The sequence below is a fragment of the Arvicanthis niloticus genome, chromosome 1 (assembly GCF_011762505.2).
Source record: "Arvicanthis niloticus isolate mArvNil1 chromosome 1, mArvNil1.pat.X, whole genome shotgun sequence".
In the NCBI taxonomy this organism is placed as follows: Eukaryota; Metazoa; Chordata; class Mammalia; order Rodentia; family Muridae; genus Arvicanthis; species Arvicanthis niloticus.
In genome coordinates, this window is record NC_047658.1 from 19,989,241 (window position 1) to 20,008,869 (window position 19,629).

The following is a 19,629-nucleotide window of genomic DNA, read 5'->3' on the forward strand; positions in this document are numbered from 1 at the left end:
GAATAGTTTGAGAAGCATTGGCATTAATTCTTTAAAGTTCTGGCAGAATTTGGCCAAGGGTTTGTTCTGTCCTGGGCATTTCCTTCTTGGGAGATTTTTTTTTTACAACTGCTTCAATCTCACCATTGTGTAGAGTGCTGTTAAGGTCCGTAGAACTCTGTGGGCACAGGCCAGCTTCCCGGGCTTCACATATGGCTGGGCACACTCACAACCCTGAGTTCAAGCCTCCGTCAGTGCAAATAGGAAGGCTGGGGGTATTAGAGAGCTGGGACCTTCCCAAAGCTACAGTTTTCTGGCTTCTGAACAGAGAGGTTCCCTTCCTGTAGCTCAGCAATTCCCATGCTGAGTGACTTGTGGAGTGATTCACCGAATAGTCTATTCCTGGATGGAGGATGGTAAATCATAAGAAATATTTTATGATCTTAATCTTCTCTGTCTTTTAGTTTTATGGCATAAAACTTAATTCTTACTCCATCTCATCTACACTTTTAACCTTGTCAATTGGTAATAGAAGCCATACCCTTGAATTTAAAATGTTTGTGACAACTGAGGTGTGTTCAGTACTTAACAGACATTGACTGAGCCCTCAGGTAATGCCAAACCCAAAGACAAGTGCTAAGAATTCAAAGAATCAGACAGTCCTACCCCAAAGAAAACCACGATGTAACTAGGGAACTGCTGCATTCTTCTTGACTTCAGCATGAAGTGAGCCATTGCCAGGGAGGAAGCACCTAACCCTCAGGCTGTAGAGCCAGGGAATGAGGTTGTGCTTAGAAGGCATGGGAGTTTGTTTATGTGCACAGTGAGATGCAGCCTTCCTCCTGCCATTACAGTTCCGGTTTTATCGAATTTTTCACATAAAAATGTTTTCAGAATTCTCCCATGTTCTGTTGGTCTATGCTTTGGATGCATGTGCCCTAAACAGCCTGTTGCATGGGAGGTGCCTAGGGAGTACTTGTCAGTTGATTGATGGGCAAGATAAGTGGGTGGGTCAGTAGGTAGGTAGCCAGATGGATGGATGGATGGATGGATGGATGGATGGATGGATGGACAAATCAATGAATGGATATGTAGATAGACAGATAAGTGGGCGGACAGATAGATGAGTGGGTAGGTAAGTAGGGACTCTGCTCATGGTCAATTTCTTACCCTTTAAGGTGACTGTGGACTCTCAAGTTGTGTGGCCACCCATGAGCCGATATGGTTTCCAAATTGAGGATACAGGACACATGTATATCATCCGGACACCCTCACACATCCAGATCCAGTGGCTTCACAGCTCAGGACTCATGATCTTAGAAGCCAGCAAAGCCAGCAAGACCCAGGGCCGTGGCCTGTGTGGTGAGGAGGGACCCGGCTGGGGGAGGGGGATGCTCCCTGGTCCCTCTCTGGTGCCAGGATATGTTGGAACAGGGTATCAGGCCAGAGGTGAGACCACCAGAACTGCCAGTGCAGAGAGGCCTAATGTCTGCGTCTGGACTGAGGCTGTTAGCAGGGAATAGTGCAGGGTTTCCTTGCCAATTGTCACTTCAGCCAGGTTTGTCTGTCAGCATCCCTGACGGCTTCCTAATGCCAGATAATCCTTCCTGTCTGCATGTGCAGGGCCCTTTGCCAGACACTTCCACTCTTTGAGATCATTTACTCCAGGTCACCCACATAACAGTCCTGGGAAGTGGCCCTTAGTGTCTTCACTGAATCAGAGACAAACAGGGGCTCAGAGGTCAAGTGGCTCTCTGACAGGCACATGGCAGAGTTGCTCTGACATGCACAACTAGGGCTCCTCAGACCACAGCATGGTAGCAGGCAGTACTCTCTTAAAGACTCCATGTTAACTAGGAACACAGGTGCAGGAGGAGCCTGGGTGTAGGCTGTTGCTCCCTGCAGAGACACTTCATGGCAGGCATGACTGTGATGGTGAGTGACATAGGTTCTCTCTCTCTCTCTCTCTCTCTCTCTCTCTCTCTCTCTCTCTCACACACACACACACACACACACACACACACACACACACACACACACACACACAGACTCCATTCTTTAAGTACAAGCCTCTGGGAAGCAAAACAGACTAGGTTCTGGTTTATAGAGCTTCCATTCTTACTGAGAAAATATCTTTCCTTTTATATAGCACCTCCACACCACCATCGCCACTGTCACCATGGCCACCATCATAACTTCTTTCTCTTCCTTTCTACCACACCACACTCTGTTTATCTCTGGTGAAGGTGGCAGGATCCAGGAGGCCATGTTCTTTCTGGGATACCCCTTAGGGATTCAAAACCCAGATCCAAAATGTCACTATGGAGAAAATTAATAAAATCAAAGGGTTCCGTCTTAAGGAATGCTTTATGTTTGCAAAAGGGGTGGTCAGAGATACCAGAACAGGAGCCAGATTGTTCACACCTCTGTTTTTATCTGAGCAGACCTTTGACACATACACTGGGCCCCTTGCTAGGCAGCAGAGGGAGTTTCAGTGAGACCTGGGAAGGTCATGGATGGATGGATGGATGGGAAGCACCCTGGGATGAAGATGTTCAGGAAAGCATTGTAGGCCAGAAGAGTAGCACAAACAAAAGCAGAGGCAAGAAAACATGCATCTGGAGCTGAGAACACACCGGGAGGTGAGGGACGCTGAGGGAAGTGCAGCCACATGAGCCGCAGCAGCAGATAAACCACATTCTTGCCCTCATCACTGTAGCCAACACAGCAGAAGACACAACATTTCCTGAAAACATGACTTCCCAAATGACCAGTGACAACTCATGTTCCCAGATTCCCTCTTCTTATAGCTCCTTACTGCTTAACTCGAGCTGTCAACTCCACAGAGGGAAACCGGTAGGACCTCTGCAGCAGGTAGTAGGTACCCTCCACCTTAACTCACATGCCATTGGTTGGGCCTCAGCCACACAGTCACATCCAGCTGCCAGCGAGTCTGGGGGAAGTGGATGACTGATTCCAGCAAGCAAATGAGGCATCTGTTAGAGTTAGCTAGCAGTCCCCACTGGAACAGGTTCCTAGGGGATAACTTTCCACTGTGATATGTCAGACATAGACATTGAGAGAGTAGACTAAAGGATCCCTACTGACTTTTACTCAGATGTAACTATTCACATTTGCTTCTCTTTCTCTAACACACACACACATATAGTACATACATATGTGTAGTGTATACACGTGTATGTGCGTGTATGCATAGATCTCTGAACCATTTTAAAGTACATCTAAACCACTGAATCCCTTTTCCCTAAAGATTTTATGTGCACTTTCCTACACAACAGGTGTCCTGGCTCCCTGTGCCTCCCTTTCCTTGTCTGTCACATGGTAAAACTTGGCAACACCTTTCAGATTCATCCGATGACTGCTCAGGGTGAGAGCCATCCTGGGTTAGTTAGTAGTGGGCTTCGTACCTAGTGAGATCATTATGTCCCTTTCAGGTATCTGTGATGGAGATGCAGCCAATGACCTCACCCTGAAGGAGGGCTCCGTGCTGGGCGAGGCAGAGGACCCTGCTCCCTTTCTGGACAGCTGGCAGGTGCCCAGCTCCCTGACCTCAGAGGGTCAGACCCGCTTCCGCCCAGACAGTTGTGCCACAGCCGACTGTTCGCCCTGCCTTCGAATGGTGTCCAACCGCACCTTCAGTGCCTGCCACAGCTTTGTAGGTACCCATGGAGTGCAGCGTGGGGAGACGTCCTGGGCTGGGGAGGGCAGCAGCCACCTATAGAGACATCACGGTCTTCTGAGCAGGGTTAGGCTGAGCTGGGTCCTGGGATTCAGGACACCAGGATGGGAAGCACTGACTAATGCATTCATCCAGGTCTCCCCAGAGTCATTCTGTGAGCTGTGGATCCGGGACACAAAGTACGTGCAGCAGCCCTGTGTGGCACTCACAGTGTATGTGGCTATGTGTCACAAATTCCATGTGTGCATTGAGTGGCGGGGCTCCGACTACTGCCGTGAGTAGGGGTCAGGTCACCTTTACCGTAGTTCTCTTGAACTCATCCCATTAGTGAGTGAAAGGGCTCCCAGAGCCACCTCAAGTCAACGCTTCTCCAAGTGTCATCATCTCTTCCCTCACTGATTATATTAATGTGCTTATAAATATTCTGTTTGTATTTGCATTTTATGCAAATTAACAAAAAAATCTTATGCCATATTTATATTAATGAAGACTAAGCAATCATTTTATTTGAATTGATTGTTTTTAATTGAATAATTTTTCTACACAATGGACATAGTAATGATCACTTTCTCTTAAAGTGCCTTGAGTCAGTAGGAGATCATGGTGTCCATTTCTCCACATCGGCCTAACACATGATTCCTGGCTGGGAGTTCCCTTTGTTTGACCTTTCTTATCTTTGGATCTCTCCCTTCCTCCTTGAAGACAGAAATGGGACCTGTCTCTTCCTTACCTCTATCCTGTTAGAGTTGGGTCAGGCATGGGCAGAGCATTTTTATTTCCAGGAGCCATGGGGACCGCTCCTGAGAAGGCCCTATATATCTATGACAAATAAGAAGGAAAAGACTCTAAGTGTACAGAGTGGGATTTCTAAACTATGGATCTTGGCACAGAGGGTATGAAGCCAGATTGAGGAGGGCAACACCAGCAATGAAAAAATGCAACAAAACACACTATGTATGTATGTATTGTATGGGCAATAAGATTCTTTTCTTTCAACTTAGTCATTTCAACCCAGTTGTTCACACTGGGAATTTGGATAAATGCTGGACCTCATCAGAGATTTACTTGGTATGGGATGGAGTCCCGGTAATGGGATTTCCAAAATGCCCAAAGGACTGCCCAGCATCCTTGTGTGTGTTGGGCTGAAACCCCAGATCCGCAGTCTCCACCGAGACCACTGGAAAACACTGATCTACAGCAAAGGTTTTCAAAGGGCCGGATAGCAAATACTGTGTCTTTGTGAGCCATAGGGTCTCAGATTCGAGGCCTCTGTTCTACCCTTGCAGAGACAGCCAAAGACCGCATGTAAATGAACAGGGTGTGCTGGCTGACCCCTGTAATGACTAGTACTCAGAAGGAAGGCTGAGCCCGGAAGATGAATTTTGCCTCAAGTAATGAGACCTTGACACAGCAACAGCAACACCACCACAAAACCCCTCAGCCACACAAACAACATTTATACAAATGAATCGGCACATCAGTGTTCTGATAAAACTTTATTTGAAAAGCAGACAATACACAGCATTTGGGATAGGGAGCAGTCCATTGATGACTTCTGACCTAGAGGGAGGAGGTCCAGTGCTAAGCCCCAAACTTAGGTACCCAGCTGAGCAAGGTGGATAGTCTGCTCCTCCTCACCCCTCCCTACAATTGCTGCCCTCAGCTGTATCCCTGCCCCGAACCAGACTAAACCTAATGTTCATTATACCCCTACAGCCTTTCTATGCTCCAGTGACTCTACCTACCAGGCCTGTGTGGCAGCTTGTGAACCCCCTGAAACATGCCAGGATGGGATATTTGGCCCACTGGACCCAGAGCAGTGCCAAGTGCTCGGTGAGGGCTGCGTGTGCTCGGAGGGGACCATCCTACACCGGCGCCACTCAGCACTCTGCATCCCTGAGGACAAGTGTGGTAGGTCCCTGCCCTCCTCAGGTGGCTCCCCCAAGCCCAGTCTCCCACTAGTGCCTCCTTTGCTTCCTAAAGACCATGGTGGAGGCCACTTTGCACTTCCAGGTCTTGGCCTTGGGGTGGTTCATGTTTGGATGAGAGGGACAGTCTGGTCCTTAGTCCCTGTGCCCAAATATGCCCCCACTGCAGCGTGCACAGACAGCACAGGGGTACCACGTGCTCTGGGGGAGACCTGGAACAGCTCCCTCAGTGGCTGCTGCCAGCAGCAATGTCAGGCCCCAGACACCATCATACCCGTGGACCTGGACTGCCCTGGTCCCCGACCTGAGAGTTGCCCACGCTTTGGAGAAGTGGTCCTGTTACAGCCCACAGAGGACCCCTGCTGCCTGGGGAGTGTCTGCGGTGAGTCCCACTCTTGACTTCAACTGTAAGCCAACAATTGGCTCCAGTTGGAATGGAATGGCAGAGGCCTGGAGCCAGCATCCTGGTCAGCTTTTCCCCCTCTAGATTCTGTAAATCACCATCACTGTACCATGCCTGGTTCTCCTGTAACTACTCAGCTACATGAGGATCTTGAACACTGGCATGCAGTACACCTAGATAAATGTCTATTCATCAGTCTCTGCCTTGTGGGGTCCTCAGAGGCAGCCATTTGAGAGTGGGGGCTGGGTGGGTCTGGGAGTAAAAGAAGCCCACGCCCAGGCATCCAGTAGCACTGGTGAGCTGTGAGGACACTGGTCCCCAGGTGATGAGTTGTGTGACCTGCTCCCTAGTGTGTAACCAGACCTTATGTGAGGGCCTTGCTCCCACCTGCCGCCCAGGCCACAGACTCATCACCCACTTCCAGGAGGATTCCTGTTGTCCCAGCTACAGCTGCGGTAAGAGGTTGGGATGGGGGAATGGGGTGGGCCTGGGATGCTGCGATTGACATCTGTGTTCTGAGTCCTGGATAAAATTGGACAGGGACAGAGAGGAGCCCAGACATGGCCAGGCAGGGCCTGCCTTCAGAGCTTGCATTCTGTTTTTTCCTCAGAGTGTGACCCTGGTCTGTGTGAGGCTGAGCAGGTCCCCACCTGTCGCCAGGACCAGATCTTGATCGAAGGCCGCCTAGGAGACTCCTGCTGCACCTCGTACTTCTGTGGTAGGTGGCTGTGGGCTCCCATAAGCCCCTTCCTCATTCCTGAGTCTGTAGGTGACTAGGAGGAAAGGCTGAGGTCCTTGTGTGAGAGCGGTAGAGGAAGAATAATAAAGTCAGTATTCAGAAAGCAATGTGGGACAAAGGGAAAGGAGTCCTGTGCTACCCTTTGATCACACTGTGAACCTCGAGGTTATGTTGTTTACTGACAAAAACCTGTTCCTAGTTGGTGTGGCTCAGCCTTAGCACAGACCTTTAATCTCTCTGCCTGGAATATAGACATACCCTTAGTACACACTTTTAATCCCAAACAATGAAGGTAAAGTTAGTTTGTAAAAGGAAGCACCCATGTTTGAAAGTGATGTCTAGTTGAGTAGCAGACAAAGTGATGAATCAGAGAAAGATTTGACAGAACAGGAAATGCACAATTCTCATGAGTAGAGAGAGGAAAGGGAAGCTACTTAAGGGGCAGTGTAGACAGACAGACAGACAGAGAGACAGACAGACAGACAGACAGACAGAGAAAGGAGGTAGATTTATTGGGACAGTTGTACATAGACAGGTTGCAGAGAGAGAACACGCTTGACATGGGTGAAGACAGCAAGAGACAGAGGATCAGAAGAGCCAGAAGATTAGAACAGATTGCCAAAGTCAGCATGAAGTTGAGAGAAAGAAGCCAGTTTGAACCAGTCAGCTTGAAGAGGAGTTTGAGCCAGAACAGCTGAGCTGAACCACCAGCTAGAGTTCAGAAAGAACAAGAAAGGGTGAGCTTATTCAGCAGCAAGTCTCAGAGGCTGAAAACGTTCTAGGCCTAGATAAGATTGTATGAAAGCTAGAAGCTTCCAGGACTAGGCCTGGGTTAGCGGATGAAGACAGTAAGCATCTGAGATGACAATTACATCAGGTGAATAAAAGATACATCTACACTGCCCCTAGGATGCTAAACACAAGAAACAGGTGTGTTTTCAGGGCCATACTGTGGGTAGACAGGATGGACATGTAGGTTCTGATGCCAAGATACCTGAGACCCCAAAACTCTGTTTTGGGCTGGTTAGAGGCTCCACCTCCTCTCTGAGGGGAACTTATATGACAGTGGTGATCCTTCTGTCCCCACAGGCTGTGGCGAGTGTCCAGATCCCATGCCTGAGTGTCAGGAAGGAGAAGCACTCACTGTGCACAGGAATACCACGGAGCTCTGCTGCCCTCTGTATCAGTGCGGTGAGTCCCAGCTGGGGCCCAATGGGGGTCATGTGTGAAGAGGCCTTAGGAGAGACTCTTGCCCTGGGGGTGTCTGGGTACACTGTGTGAGCATAAGCAAGAGGTGGGAGGTAGTGACGCTGCAACCTGAGCATTCATAAAATCCTGAGGTGTCTGAGACTAACTTGTCACCTGTCTTATTCCTGCCGCGTGCACCCCAGTGTGTGAGAGCTTCCGCTGCCCGCAGGTACAGTGTGGCATGGGCACTTCCCTGGTGGAGGTGTGGAGCCCAGACCGCTGCTGCCCCTACAAGTCCTGTGGTAAGTTTCAGTCAGGTATGGGTGGGAGAAAGAGTCCCTCACCATCATCAACTTTGCTGAGATCGGCCTCCCTAGAACATTCGCAGGTTCCCCTCCTCCTGCCTCACTCTGAACATGAAGCAGCCCGTCAGCCTCATCCCCGGGATCTCAAATGGTTTCTCACTCAAAGTGTTCTTCTTGCCATCTCCTGCTAATCCAGATAGTCTGAGTAGTCAGGTCTTCCTGGAAGGCCAACAGGAACCTTATGACAGCCGTAAATACTGAACAGTGGAGCTTTACACACAACTCCAAAAGTCACTTTAAAAAGCTAGGAGATCGTTCTGCTTCCAGCTTTCAGGTGCCTCTTCCAGACCTCAGTAGATACACGTTCCATGAGGACAGGGTCATATTCAGCTTTACTCCTTGAGTCGTCTCCGTGGCACAGACAGGCCAGCCATCTTGGGGAGCATTTAGATCCCTTTGTTGTATGAGCCAGTGACCCAGAAGAGACTTTCCCAGCAGCTCTGGCCTGTGGCCCTTGGTCCTCAAAGTTAAAACTGCTGTGCCCCTTATGCTAGTCTCCAGTGCGGCAGGACTCAGCTGCTGGAACATACCTGTGGGAAACACAAGTGGGAGGAAGTTGCATCTTTGCAGCCGTTATTCCTGGAGAGGCCCTACTTCCAGGGGGAGACCAAGGAAAACCTATGGGGTGGTCTGTCTGCCTGCTTCACCTCCTTTCATACCCAGTTAGGATGTGACATTTAGGACTGCCCACCCATCTAAGTGGAGCACTCTGTCCCCTGCGGGTCGGGGTGAGAGGAGGGTGACACTTTCTCTGCCCATCTCCCTGGGGGGTGAGAGTTGTGCCGTTGGAGGAACTGGTCTGCAGTAAAGTGTCTGAACATCTCTGTGAGGTAGATTCCGGCTTCTGTTTTTCAGAGTGTGACTGTGACACTATTCCTGTGCCCAGATGCCATCTGGTATGGAGACCCTGCCCTTCCCACCCGCACTGTTATTCTATTCATCTTTTCCTCCCTTCTCTTCTTCCCGTCTCCTGGAGATTCCTCATCTAACCTAGTGCAGAAGCCCTGGATTTCAAATCAGCACACGTATCCCAAGGTCCCAAGCTCTGCCCTCCCTCTGGGCACCCTGTCCTCTCTTTGGAGAGTCAGCTTAAGTGTGTTGAGGAATAAGTATGCAGATCCTGCAGGTGGCAATGATCATGGTGGAGATGCTAGGGAGGACGGTCATGACAGTGAAGGTGATGATGGCCATGATGATGGTGATGATGATGGAGTTGGTGGGAGGATGGTCAGGATGACGAAGACGATGAAGGTGGTTATGATGATGATGTGAATGGTGACGGTGATGATAGAGTTGGTGATAGCCCTGTGGCAGCTGCAAAGGCCTTACCATTGGGCTGTACTTTTCTAGGTCTTTTTAATGAATTATCTTATTAATTGTTATGACAAGTCCAAGAGATTGATTCTGTGATGATCTCAATTACGTAAACAAGGGAGCTGAAATTACGGACTCTTGTGAACCTCCAGGGTGTATGGCCATTAAAGATGTGTGTAAAGTTATACTAGGCTGTTCCTGGATTCTGTACCCCATGCCTTGTCCCAGCACATGTCGCTCTCATGCTCCCCTCCCCATCCCCCTTTCTTCCCTGAAACTGGTAAAGAAAGTGGGGCGTGGGTAAGGTATGAGCCAAGTGGGTCTCTGCAGTGATGGTTTTGTGTCTTCCTTGCTGAGGGCAGGAGGCTGGACACTGGGGAGAGTGCCTGAGCTTCTGGATGCCAAGGGATCCCAGGCTTGCTTTCTTCTTTCTACCCACTGCACACGAGCTCAGTGGCAGGCTGTTTCTGAGGGTGGGGTCTGGTTGCCCACTGTGGACACTGACTTCCTCTGTCACCTGCAGTGGGAAAAGTCGCAGCTGGATGAGGAGTTCATGCACAGTGTGGAGAATGTGTGCGGTTGTGCCAAGTATGAGTGTGGTGAGTGGGAAGGGACAGATATGGGAGAGGTAGGGTGGGCCAGCTGGGAAGGGCCAGGGTGGGCGGCTGGGCTCTCCAGGACAGGTTCTCGCCCCTCCCTCATCCAGTGAAAGCCCCCGTATGCCTGAGCCGTGAACTGGGTGTGATGCAGCCAGGCCAGACTGTGGTGGAGCTCTCAGCAGATGGAGTGTGTCATACGTCCCGATGCACAGACGTGCTGGACCCTCTCACCAACTTCTACCAGATCAACATCACCTCTGTCCTTTGTGACATGCACTGTGAGGCGGTAGGGACAGTGTGGAGTGTGTGTTGTTGGGAGGGCCGGGCCGGCAGAGTCTGAGCAGGTTGCTGCCTGCTCCAGAAATCGAGTCTAGAGAGCAGGCATCAGAGGCTTCCCAGCTAGGGGAGGCTGGGGCAGGGGCAGCAAAGGTCTTAGTTAAAGCCTGGGGAGGTAGAAGTCTGGCTTCTACCAGAGTCTAAATAAATACTGCTTGAATGCCAGTGTTAGAATTATGCCCATCTTTCAACTGAGAAAAGGGGGACTTGGTGAGGTCAAGTGGTTTATCAAAAGCACAGCAGGGACTGAGCTAAAAGCTGAGCTCTGTCCAGAACCTATACTGCCCTGGTGCTGGCAATACTGCCTCTGTAGTGGCGGGGGCTCCGTGGTCCCCAGGGCTGGGTCTAGGTGCTGGTGCTAATGGGATTTCTGGCAAAGATAGGAAAGCCCTGCCTGCCTGATCAGAAGCAGAGGGAGGCTGTGGGTCTCCTTTCTGAGCAACTATAGATGCTCTCCTCGAGCCCTGAGCTCCGTCAGAGACAAGCAGGTATCAGATACCTGGAGGATGGGTGTGGGCATAAGGTTGATATCACCTTCTCTGCCCTGGCCTTCAGAACCAGGAGTATGACCACCCACGGGACCTGGCAGCTTGCTGTGGCTCCTGCAGGAATGTGTCCTGCCTCTTCACCTTCCCCAATGGCACCACTTCCCTGTTCTTGGTAAATAGTCTATAAGCCCCCCTGGGAACGGGTCCACTAAGACCCTAACATTAAGACCATGGTTCTCCCTGGGCCTTAGCAGCACCTGGTTCTGGGCTCTACATGTCTTCAGGCCATGCTGTCCATTTGTCCAGATGTTCTCACTGCCCACCTGTGTGTTCTCTAGCCTGGTGCATCCTGGATTGCAGACTGCGCTCGCCATCACTGTGGCAGCACTCCCCTGGGTGCTGTGCTTGTCCGCTCGCCCATCAGTTGCCCTCCGCTCAATGAAACCGAGTGTGCCAAGGTCAGTATCTCCTTCCCCTACAGCTGAGTTCAAGCCAAGGCACCACTGTTTTACCGGTGGGAGGAATTTGGATCAGAACCCTATATGTTTTTCTCAATCACACCCCATATCTACAAACATGTGACCACAAACCAAGGCATGCAATCACATTGTCAAGTGCTCCAGGACCAGTCTCAAGATCATTCCTATGCCATAGGAACATGAGCACATTCAGCGTGTCAGTACATATACTATGCAATAACACGCCTGCACATACGTGTGCTGAGCTTGCACATACATGTATAATTTAGGATGATAGGGTAGGATGGCATGTGTCCAGCCTGGTGCAGAAGGCTCTCAGTGTAGGTATAACTCAAAGAAAAGGATCCCTGGAGAGCTAAGTGTTTCTGTTACAATGATAAGGTTCCTAAGATTAATAATAGACATTTGAAGATTTCTGCACCTTGAGATAATCCACACACTGGGCTGTGTCTCACTAGGTACAGTGTGTACAAGCGGAAGCCCTGGGTTCAGTCTCTCCTACAGAGATCTTGCTTTGGGGCTCCATGGAAGAAGACTAGCTTTTTAATGTATTATTTATTTAATTGGCTTTTGAGACAGGATTTTACTTTGTATTTCTGGCTAACCCGGAACTCCCTATATAGACCAGGAGGCCTAGAATTTGTAGACATCTTCCTGAGATTATAAACATGCATTGCCATGCCCAGCTTTCTAAGGCAGTTTTTGCCTCTACCTGGGATCTTGGCTCCTGGCCTGGAGCATGGATTCCCTGCTCACTCCCTTTCTCCCTCTAGGTCGGCGGCTCTGTGGTTCCATCCTTGGAAGGATGCTGCAGGACCTGTAAGTGAGCATGGTGGAGACATAGAGTTAGTGTTCAGGAGGGAGTGGGCACACCGGTGGTTAGGGGCCATGTTACCAGCCTGGCATCTATGATAGTAGCTCTCAAGATAAGTAGACCAAGGGATATCCCATCAGCATGGCACTAACACAAACAATCAGATGGCCAGCGTCAGTATAGTCATGAGCTTTATCCCAACCCAAGGCCTCTTCTTCTTGCTGGAGATAAAAGACAATAGCCACTCCACACAGGAAGTCATTCGATCCTCAGTCACCCTGCCTCCTCTGCCCCAGATGAAGACTCCAGCCCACATGTCCCCGGCATCGATTCTATAATCCATGAGCTCTGGTCTTGAAGCCACCTCTTTGAGAAGACTTAGGTTTCCAGACCTCTGGCTGTCAGACAGAAACCTCTGCCTCACACTTTGCTTCTGGAATCCTGAATTCCAGGAACCAGCATCTTAACTATATGTACTTGAATGAACCAGTCAGCCTGTGACCTTTGCTCACAAGCCTGCCCTTTTAAGATGCTCAGATCCTGTATCCAAAGGGCCATAGGCTTTGAGCTCCTTAAGTCCACATAACTTACTACAGGAGAGCTTGGCTGTAGACCCTGATTGGCTGATCCAGAACCTCATGCTCCCTGAATGTTCTATGTTCTCCATGTGGCCTGAACACTATGGCCCTCTCCTCAGTTTTCTAAAAGGCTTGTTTCCTATGGTCCCTATTAGACAGACCACTATCCTATGGGCCAGTGTCCACTGCTGCTCAGTTACTTGTCTCAGAAGCACATAAAACAGGAAGCAGACAAACACATGGCTATTCCCAAGTGTCTCTTCTAGGTGTCCCCAAGCTCTGAGGTCGATGGAAAGGGAGACTCCTTGCCCCTGGTGAAGGCCATTTAACCCACAGGCATGCTGGGTATTGAGGCACATCTCCTGGGCTTTAGTAGTCCCCACTTATCTGATACCCACCCATGTCCAAGGCCACCATTTCTTCCCCCACTGAACACTCAGCCTTCCTCATTCCAGGGCTGCTATGGCCATGGCAGCCCTTGATTTCTCCTGCCTGTCTGTGCTGAGTCTCAGAAGTTAAGAGAAAGGATTCTCTACCCAGTTGCTTTCTCATGGGTTATGTGGGCTTTCAGGGAAAGTCCATGTCTCTAGCAGATATCTAATGAATGCCACTGTGTGCCAGCCACTAGCCTGGGAACTGTGGGCATGGCATAAAGAAGGCTTTGTGGATGCTACTTTGTGGGGCGGATAGAAGAACAGGCATAGTAGATTATAGGTTGGAGGCTTTGAGTTCTACAGGGTCTAAGTCATGAAGACTCTGGTGAGGTTCATCACATGCATACATGACTCCATACCCAAGGTCCAACACCATCTGCCCTCCGTGGGTACACCTTCACACCTCCTTTGAGCTTCTGGCGTATGAAAAAACTTTTGGATTGAGACTAGAACTCGCACTGCAGGGAGAAAGGCCCCAAGCTTAGAAGCTTAGGTCTCCCCAGCACAATTAGAGACATGCCTCTGGCCAGATTGTGCCTGGGACAGAATAAGCCAAGGAGGGATCAACGAGGGCCGAGGAAGGGAACTGCATTTTCCAGAAGAGGAACTCTAGAAAGGTCTCGGCAGGAGTCGGGGGTGGGTGGGTGGGGGTTGTGGGAGGTATTGGAGAAAACTGCTTAAGGAGGTAAGGCAAAAGAGAGCCTTGTGAGTGGTTGTCTATCTGGGAGAGATGTGATCTCAGCAGAAAAAAACCTCTACATTGCCAGTTTGCACCTGTGGCCCCTGCTGGAGAGCTATGGCATCCCCACAGATCTTGCTGTGTGGAACATCCTGTTTGGGCTTGAGGTTTCCACTCATGTCAGACTCTTACTGCTAGAGTCCTCTCAGAGTAGAAACACCAAAGCTCAGAGAGGATGTGCGGATGTTTGGAGGATCTCCAGCAAGGATGACGGATAAGTGTTGGGCTTGGGTATTGAGATAGCCTGCACTTGTCTCAGGTCTTCTTATAACACAGAGACCTAAGGCTCTCTAGCCACCCCATGTGTCTACCTCTGTCTCACTTGCTCAAGCTCCTGCCTTCCTTGGTCCCACTTCCTTCTAAGACAATGGGTTAAAGCAGTTTCCCCTTGCTGGAGGGGACATGAGTGTGTGGGCACCTGGAAGAAGAACACTCTCACATGACATTAACTACCCCAGGCTGGCTCATCTTGATGCCTGTCTGGGACACAACTCTTGCCCACCCTGTCCCTACCAGGTAAGGAGGATGGGCGATCTTGCAAGAAGGTGACCATCCGCATGACCATCCGCAAAAATGATTGCAGGAGTAACACCCCTGTGCGTGAAGGGATGGATATCTTGGGCTGGTGGGGTGGTGGGGTGGTGGTGGTGGTGGTGGTGGAGTGGTGGTGGTAGTGGTGGTGGTTGAGGGTCTGTTGAGGCAGATGTTCCCCAGGCTACCTTGCTGACATGCTTGCCCCCAGGTGAACCTGGTGTCTTGCGATGGGAGGTGCCCTTCTGCCAGCATCTACAACCACAACATCAACACCTATGCCCGCTTCTGCAAGTGCTGCCGTGAGGTGGGACTGCAGCGTCGCTCTGTGCAGCTCTTCTGTGCCACAAATGCTACCTGGGTACCCTATACAGTACAGGAGCCTACAGACTGTGCCTGCCAGTGGTCCTGAGGCCTGGGTGCCAGGGCTGGCTGGGTCACCCCTGTCAGTCTCATGTTCTCCTTCCAGCTGGTCTAGGTGACAAGGGGAAGAGGTTAAAGGTGGGAGATCTTGTTTGTGGTATATATGTGTGTGTATGTGGAATGGTGAGCAGCATCCCCAAAAGACCAGAATAGGCCACACGTTCCCATCCTGTCCCTCTCTGAGTCCCTCTACATACACATAGAAAAGTGCCATTGCTCAGGGCTTTTGGAACCCAAGTCTACATGGCTTGAGGTCAGGAGGGAAGCTGCAGGCCCAGGAGCTAAAAGTCCTGATATATCTTTTACTCTGGCGAGAATTTTTTTTGGGGGGAGGCGAGGCTTTCCTGACTCACTGCAACCAAAACAGAACCTAATGCTGGCTTAGGGTTAAGATTTGGTGACCTGCTTCATCCTTGGCTCTCTTAACAATGGGAAAACCCTAATACAAGGAAAAGGGATTTAACTAACATTTCTGTCTGTGTCAAGAGGCCTAGAATTTCTCAAAGCAAAGAGAATAAATAGGCTTGGGGCTTAGGAATGCCCATGGAGATCCGTGAGGCCATGCTGTGACTGGGCAGTTGGCTCTAGACTCCGTGAACCTCAGAGGGTACCCTGACATTCTGGTATCTAGAAGAGCAGGTCCAGGTCTGTGCCTCTGTGTGTCACATGCTCACCGTTGAACCAGGTTTGCAGATGTGTGAAACATAAGTTTCTCAACCAGGGCCCGGGTTCCCATCCCAGATGGTGGCGGACAGCACCACTCTGAGCAGTTCTGGAGTGTAGCTGGCACTTCTAGCCTAAAGTTCTGTCCCTTTTCTCTAAGCGTGTGAAAAGTGTATCTGTGCAAGGTCTTACATGTATTGTTTGTGACTCAGTGCTGTCTGGGACTGTGTTGGTGGAGAATGTCTGTAGGTGAAATGCAGCCATGTGAGTTTGCAGCCCAGGTGGCCCTGAGTGTCTGTCAGAGCCTTGTCTCCAAACCAGTGTCCTCCCTAAAGCCAGGGCCAGAGCTCCTGTCCATAAGCCACTCTGCAGATCCCTTCTTCCTGCACTGCCTTGTGCTACTGGGTCTCAAAGGTCATGACTGGCTGCTGTTCAGGTCCTAGCACTGCCTGGATGCCCCTATGGGGTTAAAGGTACTGTGTCAAGATGGTCCCCACATCTGCTTTGTCTCTGTGACTCTTGTGTGTCTTTTTCATGTATCAATAAACTGCAAGATGTCTTCTAAGCATGCCAGGCTGGCCTTGAATTCAGGAGAGATTCAGCTGTGAAGAGAAGACCCCTGGGAGAGCCCTGAGGTGGTCTGATGGACTTCTGAAGTTTACCTGTTTTTTCTTCCATCACCCCAACTCCCACTCAGGCACCCCTACTGCCTGCCCTGTCCCCAGTGTTCCAGCCCACACTCCCAGTGCTCCTGTTAGGTCCCAGTGCTCCCGTTAGGTCACTCTTGGGAAGACCAACTACTCCAGGATAAAACACTCCAAGGAAAGATGAGCAAATCACCAGCCCTGTCCTGCACTGTGGGGCATGAGGGCAAGGACTCCACTGCTGTGCCCACACTGTGGAGCAGGCAGGAAGGAGGTGGAGCAGAGGACCGTAGTGAGTGGTGTTCAGTTGCCCTCAAAAATCAAGACCAGCAGCACTGTCATAAACATACACAGAATTCAGAAAGCTGGTTAAAAGTAAAATCTTTTTGCTATGTCGTAATGCTTTTAGGCAACTAGTGTAGCTTAATTGTGGCTCTCCAAAGAGGCACTGAGCATATCCCTGGAGCCTGCGAAGAGGCCATCATCTCACATGTCAAAGGGTCTCTCAGGTGTGAATGGGTTAAGGATTTTAAGAGGAGACAATTAGTATGGCTTACTCAGATGGGTCCTTAGAAAGGGGACAGGAAAGCTAGAGTCAAGAGCAGAGGAGGTGACAAGGAGGGTGTTCTTCAATGTAAGAGGAAGTGATGATGCCCAGGAGCTCCAGGCAGTTTCTAGAAAGTGGAATTCAAGAAGTGGCTTCTGGGCTGGCATCTTTCTCACCTATCCATTGCTGTGATAAAACACCACGACTAAGGTGACTTAGAAAAGACAGTGTTTAATTCGGCTTATGGTTTCCGAGAGTTAGAGTCCGTGAGGGCAGAGTGAAGGAATATCCAGGAGCACACATCCGGATCCACACCTAGTGAGACAGAGAGAACTAGGGATCACAAGAGCCTTTTGGAGCTTTATCTTCTCCAACAAGGCCATACCTCCTAGTTTTTCCCAAACAGTTCCACCAACTGGAGACTAAGTATTCAAACACAAGAGTCTACCAAGGCCATTCTCGTTCAGAGCTAGGGAGATGGCTTAGTCAGTAGATTGCTTGCCATGCAAACATAAGGAGTTCAATTCTTGGGCCCACTTTAGAAAGCCAGGCTTGGAGGCTCATATATACATGCAGGTAGAACACTCATACTCATGGTAAAGCTTAAAAAAGCTGGATATGATGGAATATATTTGTAATCTGAGCACCAAGAAGATAGACACCAGCACATCCCTGGGTCTCACTGTGAACTCTAGACCAGCAAAAGACTCAAAAAATGTTGACCGATATTCTGATGAGTGGCAATACTGGAGTGCGCGCGCTCCACACACACACACACACACACACACACACACACACACACACACACACACACCCCAAATGGATTTTTCTTAGAGCCTCCAGGAAGAACACAGGCCTTTGGGCTTCCCAGGCTCAAATGAAGGACAACAGGTCATGGAACCGGAAACTGTGAGAACATACGTTTGCATGGCTCTAAGGTCCTAAGTCTGTGATTTTTGTCATAGCAGCTGTAGTAGGAAACTTAAACAACATCTCGAGAAGGAAAGCCAACCCAGGGTGCAAGCTACAAGCACTGTCTAGGTTTAAAAATAGATACCAATTGTAGCTATCACTGGGGAACAATTAAATAAACTGGTACAGCCAACACTATGCAGCCCTCTATTGAACTGACATGTCGGGCTTTCTAGGATATGTTACAGCATGAAAATGGCAAATTATGGGTAGATTCTCACAAAAACGTACCTCCTTTATTGCCTGTATGTGGGCCACATAATCCCATTTGTACTGGTCTTATGTCTTTGAAGGGATTTCACAGCTGAGTATGGCCTTTCCTGGCTATTCTATCCACGTAACTAAGGACATCTACAATATCCCCGATTCTTCCCCACACAGCATTTAGGACATAAAACTTAAGAGAAATCCAGAAGTCACACATCGTCACACTGGTAGAGAAACAAGGCCACAGCCAACCCAGTCACTCAGAGGGTTGGTGGCCTAGCAGAGTGGCTGCCAGGGCTGCAAACTCCGGTGACGTATTTGCAAACATGAGGGGCTCTGAGCTGCAGAACCAGCCCATTCTCCTTGGTGTAGGCTCAGGTTCCCTGCTCTGATTTTCAGGGCTTAATCTTCTTCCTGTGGAAATCAATGAGGACATTGTGATGGAATGATTCACGTTCAAGGTCAGGCCGCAGCAAATTGGTGGCGACATGCTGATTTTAGTGCCCTCACTGAGAGAGGATCCAATCCTGTGCACGGATCACTTAACCCTTTCCTCGACATGCCCGTCACTCTTGTCGGCTCCAAATCTAGATTCCCTCCCCACCCCCAGGCTTTTGCACCCCCTATGTGGCCCATCTTTTGCATTTTCCTAAGATCTTGAGGTTTCATGGGTCTGCTGAAGATAGATGACAAATTAGAATGGTTTCAAGTGGAAATAAAATGTGTAACTTTACCAGCCCGTTTTGTCCACGAGAAGCTCTCCCTACAGATATTTTGCACCCTGAGCTTCTGTTCCAAGTTCCAGGCTTTCTTTATTCATCCACATGGAAGGATGGGGAGGCAAAAAACTGAAGTCCTGTGTGTGTGTGTGTGTGTGTGTGTGTGTGTGTGTGTGTGCATGTGAAGTATTTTTTCTGTGGCTCAGACATAGTGAAACTTTATTTCCCTTCCTATATGTTAAAAAAAAAAAAGCTTTCAAAATGGGTGGGTCTCAGTAGCTGCGTCTTTATGTATAGAAAAATAGAGACCCTGGTTCCTCTGTCTGAGACGTTCCCACTGCCCATCCAACTTTCTCTTGATAGCCATGCCCATTTCTGCCAGGTGTGTGCCAGGGAGCATGCACTGTAGGACTGAGAAGGTGCTCTATGAAATGATAAGTGCCTCACTTCCTGCCAGTCTCATTATCCTGACCTGAATAGAGGCATGCAGTCACACCTAACTGCAAGGGAAGCTGGGGGATGTAGTCCTCCTGCATGCCCAGGAAGAGGAAGACGTGTATCTGATGGATGGAGTCTTGGGAAGAAACAGACACAGTGAAGAAGATACTACTGAGAAGTTTGAGGAGAAAGAAAACCTTGCAGTCAAAGAAGAATTCTTTTGTTCTTCACGAAAGGCAGTGGTTTGAAATGAAATGGTTAAGATAGGGCTTTCAGAAAAAAAAATCCAGTCATAGAGGGCATGTGCTGGTGTGACAGAGGACATGTGCTGGTGTGACAGAGGACAGAGATCAGGATGGATCTGACTGACCCTGGTGGGACAGACTCTACCTTGGATCTCTA

General features: G+C 49.7%; 1 protein-coding gene across 1 annotated transcript in view; it reads left to right on the top strand.

Moving 5' to 3' along the window:
* Otog (otogelin) overlaps positions 1–16,206 on the top strand; it is a 67,836-nt gene extending 51,630 nt beyond the window's left edge. The window contains exons 40-56 of the mRNA XM_034514871.2: positions 1,158–1,341; positions 3,435–3,655; positions 3,815–3,953; positions 5,396–5,590; positions 5,777–5,989; positions 6,361–6,465; positions 6,621–6,728; positions 7,839–7,940; positions 8,141–8,239; positions 9,158–9,198; positions 10,140–10,215; positions 10,323–10,501; positions 11,107–11,211; positions 11,378–11,497; positions 12,292–12,337; positions 14,600–14,679; positions 14,826–16,206. Coding sequence (XP_034370762.1) covers positions 1,158–1,341; positions 3,435–3,655; positions 3,815–3,953; positions 5,396–5,590; positions 5,777–5,989; positions 6,361–6,465; positions 6,621–6,728; positions 7,839–7,940; positions 8,141–8,239; positions 9,158–9,198; positions 10,140–10,215; positions 10,323–10,501; positions 11,107–11,211; positions 11,378–11,497; positions 12,292–12,337; positions 14,600–14,679; positions 14,826–15,026 — 2,214 coding nt within the window. The 3' untranslated portion in view covers positions 15,027–16,206. The remainder of the gene's footprint in view (positions 1–1,157; positions 1,342–3,434; positions 3,656–3,814; positions 3,954–5,395; positions 5,591–5,776; positions 5,990–6,360; positions 6,466–6,620; positions 6,729–7,838; positions 7,941–8,140; positions 8,240–9,157; positions 9,199–10,139; positions 10,216–10,322; positions 10,502–11,106; positions 11,212–11,377; positions 11,498–12,291; positions 12,338–14,599; positions 14,680–14,825) is intronic.
* Positions 16,207–19,629: the final 3,423 nt, after the last annotated feature.